This window comes from Primulina eburnea, chromosome 5 (assembly GCF_022965805.1).
Source record: "Primulina eburnea isolate SZY01 chromosome 5, ASM2296580v1, whole genome shotgun sequence".
NCBI lineage: Eukaryota > Viridiplantae > Streptophyta > Magnoliopsida > Lamiales > Gesneriaceae > Primulina > Primulina eburnea.
The window spans coordinates 8,570,397-8,579,848 of NC_133105.1; the positions used below are offsets into that span (position 1 = coordinate 8,570,397).

Consider the following 9,452-nt stretch of genomic DNA (forward strand, 5'->3'; position numbering starts at 1 on the left):
TTTATTTCATGAGCAAAAGCAACTCCACCGACCCTATTTTTGCAAATACACCCAAATACACTATTTTTTTAAATTTATTTTTCATTTATTATTATTCACTATTTTTTACCCCCGCGTCAGGGATTTATATTTCCGCGTCCACACACACACGCACAGAGATATATATAAATATATATATATATTTATTTTATATATATAATATATATAAACCTAGCCAAGCAGCCTCCTTCGTGAATATTCTCTCTATTGTTTGCAAGTTGTAACTTCTCTCTATCGTTTCCTCCAGAAAAAAGGAAAAATTCTCATTTCTCTCTCAGTGAATCAAATCTTCGATCAGAAGCTATCGATAATTGTTTCTGAACTGCGTTGTTGGAATCTGCATATAAGAGATTTTGTGTTGAAGAAGTAATCATGGTGGCAGAAGCGGAGGTTTTTTGTCAGCAGAGCCTCGTCGTTAATTACCTTTGCGTACCGTCGCCGGCTCCCAAACTTGAACCGGATTTCGTGGATGTCTCGTGTACGGCGACTGTTTCAACTGTTGCGATTAACTCGCCGACTATTCGCTCTCCCGAATCTTTGGACTTCTCTCGTTCTGAATCGGTATGTGTCGAATCTGCCGTTTTTTTGAGCTGTTGATTCTTGGTTTTGTTGTTTATTAATTGTTTTCAGGAAGATTAGATTTGTTGTGGCTGGATTCGTGATTTAATTAATGTTTCGATGATTGGATTCTCTTGGGCTTTTTTTTTTCCGGTGTTTGTATCTTTCGTGTCACACAAAATAGTAGTTATTCTTGTGAAATTTTTTCTGTGGAACGGAAGCTTATATTTTTGAATTTTCTCGTGAAAATATTTAATTGTTCTCGAGTATGGTCTGAATCTGGTATGCGTTTACTGGGAATTTCGTGATTTCTTCGACGCCTAAGTTAGTATTACTTATAGGGTTTTGTGTTCTTTTGCACAAAAATGGGGGTTGATGAAGCGTAGCACGAACATACCAAATTGGCAAGCTGCCAGGCTAAGGTGGCTTGGTCTGTGAACTGCCCAATCCCGGAATACTCTGGAATTAGGCCAATCCAGGACCATTTCGCAACTGTTTGGGTTTGGGTCAGGCAGTTTAGCAAAGTGCTAGACCCAGTCCATGACCACGGCTGGCTATACATTGCCTGGAGTGAAATTCATTTTCTTTTTTTCCCTTAAACGTTGATAGTATAATTGAGTTGGAAGATTAAACGGAATAGACCAAAGGCTTTTGCTTTGAAACTGTATAACACTTCTTGTTCCAAAGATGGCGAGGGCTTATAGTTCGTGTATAATGCAAATGTATAGTAGTGAACCATGAAAGTTGGTGTGTGAAGGTGTAATTGCTGAAGATTCTCATTCTTATATCCAATTCTATTGTGGATCTTGAAGATCGTGCTATGTTCATACCATATAGTGATGTACAAAATTACCACTTGTATGTCTTCTAGATGTGATGTGATTATGCATCATTTCGTTTATCTAATGATATATGGGGTTCCCTTTTCGTGTCACCGTCGAATAGTTCATTGATGCAACTTTGTAATGTTTTTCAAAATATCAAAGCCCATCCGATCTTCTAAATAATCTTATTTTAACATTCTAAATAATCCTTCTGTATTTCTTAACCATCGTTATATAAGATTTCCTCATATCACTTCATACCATGATGCATGTCAAGCATGATCATGATCAAATTCTACCTGCCGTGTTTGAAGTAGCCACGCCGTCTATGGAATGTGCAGTCTGTATCTGATATCAAATGCTTCTTATCCAATAAACAAAGCGTAAAAACGCTTGAATTGTGTAAGGCACTAATATTACACTTCAAAGATCCTATTTTTCCTACCAAATTCATCATTGCATAATGCTGTAATACCTGTCCAACAATAGATAACCATTTATTCGGTTTATTATTGCTCACATGTGAAATTTGTTATTGAAGCACAATTTGATGTTTGCTGATGGTGTACTGATTTAGTACTTGTTTGGGTTCTCTCTGAATATTTATGTGTATGTGCCGGTCTAGTGTGCCTCTAAAACTTTATCAAATGTGTAGTTAACGAACCTTGTGATGTTATCCTGATATTAATCCATGTACTAGTTTCTTGATGTTATATTTTCTCATTGTGATAAGAATATTTTTCACACTACTTCTGTAGTGCACATACACTTCGTAAGTCGTAAATAAAAGCTACTGCAGTATCTATTTTATAGCTGATTAATTATTGGATATTCTGATCGTCATGTCTTATAAATTGGTGAATATTCACGAATACAGTTTAACCAAATCCTTTGTGTGTCATCAGGCTCTTAGCTGTTCAACGAGTATTCAGACTAATACATTATTCGAGAATACAATCAACCAGTTTACACCAAGAATATTCTCGGGAAGCCATACAGATACTGGACCTCGCAGTTACAATGAAGATCAGCATATTCGGATAGATGATCTATCTACTCACTTGGGTTCCCGATACAGATGGCCCCAACCAAGTTCTTTTTATGCTGTTTTTGATGGCCATGGTGGACCTGATGCGGCATGTTATTTGAAAAATAATGCCATTAAATTTTTCTTTGAGGATGCTGAATTGCCTCAAACATCTGATGTTGACGAAAATTTCTTGCACGAGTTGGAGAGTTCTCATCGCCGAGCTTTTTTATTGGCGGATCGAGCACTGGCCGATGAACAGAGTCATGTTGATTCTTACTGTGGAACAACGGCACTTATTGCCATGGTTCTCGGAAGATATCTACTTGTAGCAAATGCTGGAGACTGTCGAGCCGTTCTCTGTCGAAAAGGCTATGCCCTTCAACTATCTGAAGATCACCGACCCTCCTGTCAGGTCGAAAGAAAGAGAATTGAAGATTTAGGGGGTATCATCAAATATGGATACCTAAACGGTGAACTTGCTGTCACTCGAGCCCTTGGAGACTGGTACATGAAACAACCAATCGGATCTGCCTCTCCTCTTATTTCAGATCCTGAATTTCAGCATATTTTGTTGACTGAGGATGACGAGTTCTTGATAATCGCATGCGATGGAATATGGGATGTTCTATCGAACCAAGAAGTGGTTAGCCTGGTTCGCCACGAGCTTAGGCGCCACCACGACCCTCAACGGTGTGCGGTAGAACTTATCCATCGAGCATTACAGCGTGATACCTGCGACAATCTCACGGCCATCGTGGTCTGCTTGTCTCCAAAGTTCCGAGATTCTGTGCCTTTGCAGAGGCCGAGATTACGATTCTGCATGTCGGAGGAGGGTCGGAAAAAGCTGCGTAGTTTGCTAGAAGGCAACTGACGGAAATATAAAACCCAGTTACAGTTTCTTGACCTAGGCCGCACATGAACGCCAGATTATTTTCTGTACAAATAATTGCATTTTTGTTAGAAGCAAATAATAAATACAATTTTGGGGAGTTCTATTTTTGTGTTACTTCAATGTATGTACTCCATTGTTTTGAAAGTGTCATAATTTATTTCTCTTGTATCTCTGTATTGTATTCTTGATTCTGTAATTTGGGCTAATGAACATGAATTAATCATAAATTTTTTATTTGATTTATATATTCGGTATTTTAAATTTAATAATATGAATTTGTTTTGTCCATGTTGATAACTTTTCTCTGATGGAGCTCAATTGCTCATCTATCCAATCAGCGTCAATTCTGAACCAAATATTTTAAAATAGGACGCGTAAGGCCACGATGTTTGCCTTGTGTCCATAGTTGTAGATTCCTGATATTTCTGGATTCAAACCCACAAGGAATTTATTTCCATTATTCATTTATATTTTGTGTGGGGCCAAATAGATTTTTCTGATTTTTTTGAGACAGATCTGTATGTTAATTATGGATTAGATCGATCTGTTTTAAGAGTATGTCTCATGTGAGACCGTCTCACGGATCTTAATCCGTGAGACGGGTCAACCCTACCCATATTCATAATAAAAAGTAATACTCTTAGCATAAAAAGTAATACTTTTTCATGGATGACCCAAATAAAAGATCCGTCTCACAAATATGATCCGTGAGACCGTCTCACACAAGTTTTTGCCCTGTTTTAAATATATAAATACCGTGAGAACACCTAAAAATATATTTTATTTTGATTTGGCTTTTAATATCTATGCAAGGTCACTTTTGAGCTAGTATTTTTATTATTATCAGATTATATTTAGGTGGTCTAATTATAAAATAGTTGATAAAAATTAAAATTGAAAAAAATTGCTGATTATATTTTACACGTCTTTCGTGTATATTTTTGTTTATACTTTTATTTAAATTGATCGAATCAATTATTAACGATGTTTAATAATAAATATATACATTTTTAATTTCGAACTACACGTAAAATTTTGGTCAAATCAGCACGTTCATGATTTGATGTTGCAACATTATTTAATTTTGTAATTCATAAAAATTAAAATAAAATGATTTAATATTGTATTAGTTTCATTTCTATTGGAATGTTCTCGATTTATTAAAATCATTATTGATGACTAGGCCAATTTGGAGACACAGTTTTTATTTTTATTTTTTATGAGTAGATCTCTTGTATTTTGAGACGCGTCAACCCTACCGATATTCACACGAAAAAATAATAATCTTAGCTTAAAAAATAATAATTTTTCATGGATAACTCAAATAAGAGATCTGTCTCACAAAATACGACCCGTGAGATCGTGTCACATAATATTTTGCTTTTTTTTTTTATAGTCATGGTCAATCCCAATCTCCTTATTAAATTATTTTTCGCTCCACTTGTTATTCATATAACTTCTTAAAACTAATTTAATAGATATAATATTCAATATTGTTTAATTATATAATAAAAACCGATTTGAATATGTGTCCACTTAATCAATGAATTATAGATATATGTTTAAGTTTAATGTTATTTCAAATAACTTAAACATTTAAATATAATTTTTAATTTAAACCACATATTTAAATTATCAGTTTAAAAACTAGTGAAAATTGCTATGTTTAGTAAGCAATTGTTGACTGAAATATAATATTTCCTAAATAATCTAATTATTGAATTAATATAATTATTTTTATTAGATGATCTCACGAATAAAAAAATTTGACCTTTTCCGTATCTAAAATAAGTTTCGATCGAATAAGAAATCCGTCTTTTTAAACTCACGGTAAGAAAAAAGAAAATAAAACCTAATAATTAATTAATTATTTTTGTAGATTAAGCAGTATCAACAGTACTCAGCTTGGGTTTAATCTCAATTTATGGTAATAATTTTCAGAGAGTAAATATAACTTTTAATTTCCATTCTGCTCTGTGCTGATATAAGCTCGATCGATTTCTCCTGTGTAGAAATTTTGGTCAGAAATGTCGACGGCGAGTAGGCGAAATGCCATCTCTCTTTTGGCATCATCGAGGCAATTGTACTACGGAAGCAAGTACTCGTGGATTGGGAGCCGAAGGGGGTTCGCTTCGGGATCAGAGGAGAACGACGTCGTCGTCATTGGCGGCGGCCCTGGGGGTTACGTCGCCGCCATCAAGGCTGCGCAGCTTGGCTTCAAAACCACATGTATTGAGAAACGAGGGGCACTCGGAGGCACTTGCCTCAACGTTGGTTGCATCCCCTCCAAGGTATGTGCCTGTGTCTGCCTGATTTTCCGGATCTGTTCGAATTTTCGGGTTGCTTGCTGATTTTTTTGGTCTACCAAGTTGCTGTTTGGTATTCCTGATTGTCTGTCGCTCGGAGTGATGTGTTGGTTGGTATTGATTGAAGATTGGGAGTGCGTGGTGGATTGTTTTGGATTGTGAATTTAGATTGTTCTCCCTCTTCTCTGTGTTGATGATAAGTTTACTACTGGATAATCGGCTACTGCTTAGATATTCATTGCTTGTTGCTTTGTTTTGCTGAAATTTAGCTTCCTTACTTCTAGTCTTTATAGGTTAGTTGGCGATTCAGGTTAAAAAAGGTATATTCAGTACAAGTCTCCATTTAGTTCATTATGCAATAATCAACATTTAGCTGTGATATTTGGTGCCAGACTGGAAGGTAATGATATACAATTAAGTGTAATGTGCATTTGTTTGCATGCTGTTAACTGTGGTGAATTTTGGCTAGATGTAAATTGCCATTTTTTTTTCAGGATTAAGTGGAACAAGGCTAATTTTGTTGTTGTTAAGATAAATAATAATCAGCATTACCGTTAACAGTTTGGTACGAACACCATTTGAAGGCATGATGGAAATGAAAGGACTTGTCAGAAGTTCTTAGTTTTATATGATGGAAAGTACTATCATTTTCTCTTCCTCTGTTTTTAGCCTTTTCAGTTGGTGAGTTATTTTGAAAAGGTGACAAGGAACACTTGTGATGTCAATCTCTCTGAACAGAATTTGACACTAGTATCGCTTTCAGAGTTTTAAAAACTTCGAACTGTTGCATAAGTTAAGAATGCAGATGTGAACTGTGTTGCTTACTCTGCGAGAGATCGTTGGTAATTTGAACGGACCTAGTTTGGTGTAAATTTGAAGGTTGCCAAATCTTGGATGCTAAAATTTGATTATTTTTGTCACATTTCAACCACTCTTCTTGAACTAGCATGTGGCCCGTGGTCCGGGGATCAATTTTCATCTTTTTAATTTTTCTCTCTTCGTCTTTGCTTTACAGCTTTGGTTTCCTTTTGTTCTCTTGTCTTAGTGTTTAGAAAATTCAAGCACCTATATTCATAAAGGTTGCTAGGATTTGCTTTCTGACAAAACCCTTTTAACTCTTAAAAGGTGAACCACCTGTATTATGTTTTGAAGTGCCAACCATTCATGTGTTGTTTTTTAGGAACATGAGAGTTTTAAATAAAAGAACAGAGCGAGAATTAATTAATTTGTACCATAAATTTACCATTAATACCATGCATATGTAATATAGCCGTTCCCTGATATATATTTAAATAAAAAAATCTCGACAAATTGCAATGTATAGCATGGAGGGAGTATTTGCACATCTTGTTCATTCGATTTAGAACTTATATCTTGTTTTAAAACAATTTTTTTTTTCCATACTTCATATGCATGTATTTTAGTGTTGTCTCTACGTTAATAATTTCTATAGCTGGTGCATGATAAAGAAAAATTTGTACGAGTGTTGATGTTTGGAGTTAAACTCCATGTCAATGTTCCATTTATCTTGTGCAGGCCTTGCTACATTCTTCCCACATGTATCATGAAGCCAAGCATTCGTTTGCTAATCACGGTGTAAAGATTTCTTCTGTTGAGGTTGATGTACCAGCCATGATGGCCCAGAAAGATAAAGCAGTTAGTAATTTAACTAAAGGGATTGAGGGTCTATTCAAGAAGAACAAAGTAAACTATGTTAAGGGATATGGAAAGTTTCTTTCTCCTTCTGAAGTTTCTGTTGATACTCTAGATGGTGGCAACACAGTTGTGAAAGGGAAGAATATTATAGTGGCAACTGGTTCTGATGTCAAAAGTCTACCAGGAATAACGATCGATGAGGAGAGAATTGTATCATCTACAGGGGCCTTAGCATTGAAAGAAATTCCCAAGAGGCTCGTGGTTATAGGGGCAGGTTATATTGGCCTTGAAATGGGCTCTGTGTGGGGTCGCCTGGGGTCAGAGGTCACTGTTGTTGAATTTGCACCCGACATTGTACCTACCATGGATGGTGAAGTCCGAAAACAATTTCAACGTGCTCTTGAGAAACAGAAAATGAAGTTCATGCTCAAAACTAAGGTGGTATCTGTTGACACCAGTGGTGATACTTTGAAGTTGACTCTTGAACCATCAGCTGGCGGTGATCAGACTATTCTTGAAACTGATGTTGTTCTTGTTTCTGCTGGTAGAGTTCCATTTACTGCTGGACTTGGATTGGAGAAATTAGGGATTGAAACTGATAAGGGTGGACGGATCTCAGTGAACAAGCGGTTTGCCACTAATGTACCAGGTGTGTATGCCATTGGTGACGTTATTCCTGGCCCAATGTTGGCTCACAAAGCGGAAGAGGATGGGGTTGCATGTGTGGAATATATTGCTGGTAAGGAGGCTCATGTTGACTACGATTTGGTTCCAGGAGTTGTTTACACCCACCCTGAGGTGGCATACGTGGGGAAAACTGAGGAGCAGGTGAAAACACTTGGAGTTGAATATCGTGTTGGAAAGTTCCCTTTCTTGGCAAATAGTAGGGCCAAAACAATTGATGATGCTGAGGGACTGGTCAAGATAATTGCTGAGAAGGAGACTGATAAGATTTTAGGTGTCCACATCATGTCTCCAAATGCAGGGGAGATAATTCACGAGGCTGTTTTGGCTTTGCATTATGGAGCATCAAGTGAAGACATTGCTCGAACTTGCCATGCTCATCCAACCATGAGTGAGGCAGTGAAGGAGGCTGCTATGGCTACTTATGACAAGCCCATTCACATATAGGACACATTACGTAATGTTGTTACGACAGCTCATGTCTATTTTTGAGATTTGCAACCGGGCGTAAACCAGGTTTTTCTTTTCCATTTCCGCCCATAATTTAATGAGGTGGTTGAAAAAGTTATGTTCATCTTCTTCTTGGAATCATAATACTACACTAAAATGTTTCTTCCAGATCATCACGTGACTTGGGAGTAATAATAAGTCTTTGTGCTCTCAGCTTCTATGCTTATGAAGATATTTGGTTTTTTTCTGTGGATGGAATTTACTTTTGAAATGAGAAATATGCTGAGACACGCAATCCGGCATATGCAACTAGCATGTTAAATTTCTGCTTTCATGTGTTGAAAATTACTTCTTGGCTACATACTCCAGTATCAACCCTTCTCATTTAGCTTCGCAGGGGAATATATGGCTATAGGAGTCGTTATAGAGTTAAATGATACTCACAGGATTCTGCTATCTTTTCCAACTCATTTAGCGGATAGCAATCAAATGTTTGCCTGATATGGTTTATATTTTAGCTGGGTGCGGGGTAGGAGATTATTTAAATTTGTAGGGCCGTAAAGGGAACCCGGAGGACTGAGTAACACAGTCTAGCACAAGGCACTTGGTATGATAGATTCGATTGGCGGGACTTTTCTCGGGGGTTCTTTAGGAGGTTGTGGTTGGGTAGCTGGACTTTGGGTTAAAATCGGCGCGCTAAATGGAGAGGACCTGATCGAACAGGAACCAGGCTAGGTTTTTCTAAGACTCACTTCAGCCAACTTTGCTAAAATATAGCTTCGTACTCGATCCATCCTGCGCATTTACCGTTTACATATAGTTTAAAGGAGATTAGGGTGAGCCTCATTACACAACAGGATGCAAAGTGGATAATAATCATAACGGGTGTTTGCCAAATTTGTTCTTCTAAAATACATTTATAATACCCAACTCGCAAAAGTTTGAAGGCAGGGACAATGTTTGATAACAAAAGAAAACTCAAGTTGAAAATGCCCCGAATTCCGCTTGTTAAG

The 9,452-nt window shown here is 36.8% G+C and overlaps 2 protein-coding genes across 2 annotated transcripts; both read left to right on the plus strand.

Moving 5' to 3' along the window:
* The first annotated feature begins 217 nt into the window (after positions 1–217).
* LOC140832897 (probable protein phosphatase 2C 49) lies at positions 218–3,585 on the plus strand. Its single transcript, XM_073197176.1, has 2 exons — positions 218–600; positions 2,327–3,585. The coding sequence occupies exons 1-2, from the start codon at positions 412–414 to the stop codon at positions 3,320–3,322; spliced, it is 1,185 nt and encodes a 394-aa protein (XP_073053277.1). The 5' UTR covers positions 218–411; the 3' UTR covers positions 3,323–3,585.
* A 1,704-nt stretch (positions 3,586–5,289) lies between these two features.
* On the plus strand, positions 5,290–8,683 carry LOC140832898 (dihydrolipoyl dehydrogenase, mitochondrial-like). Its single transcript, XM_073197178.1, has 2 exons — positions 5,290–5,634; positions 7,186–8,683. Exons 1-2 carry the CDS (start codon positions 5,371–5,373, stop codon positions 8,434–8,436), a joined length of 1,515 nt encoding a protein of 504 aa, XP_073053279.1. The 5' UTR covers positions 5,290–5,370; the 3' UTR covers positions 8,437–8,683.
* Positions 8,684–9,452: the final 769 nt, after the last annotated feature.

Bases quoted from the DNA above. Each gene is read 5' to 3' on its own strand.
- LOC140832898 (XM_073197178.1), top strand. From the start codon at position 5,371: ATGTCGACGGCGAGTAGGCGAAATGCCATCTCTCTTTTGGCATCATCG. The intron at 5,635-7,185 runs GTATGTGCCTGT...TATCTTGTGCAG, and splicing joins TTGGTTGCATCCCCTCCAAG to GCCTTGCTACATTCTTCCCA.
- LOC140832897 (XM_073197176.1), top strand. From the start codon at position 412: ATGGTGGCAGAAGCGGAGGTTTTTTGTCAGCAGAGCCTCGTCGTTAAT. The intron at 601-2,326 runs GTATGTGTCGAA...GTGTGTCATCAG, and splicing joins ACTTCTCTCGTTCTGAATCG to GCTCTTAGCTGTTCAACGAG.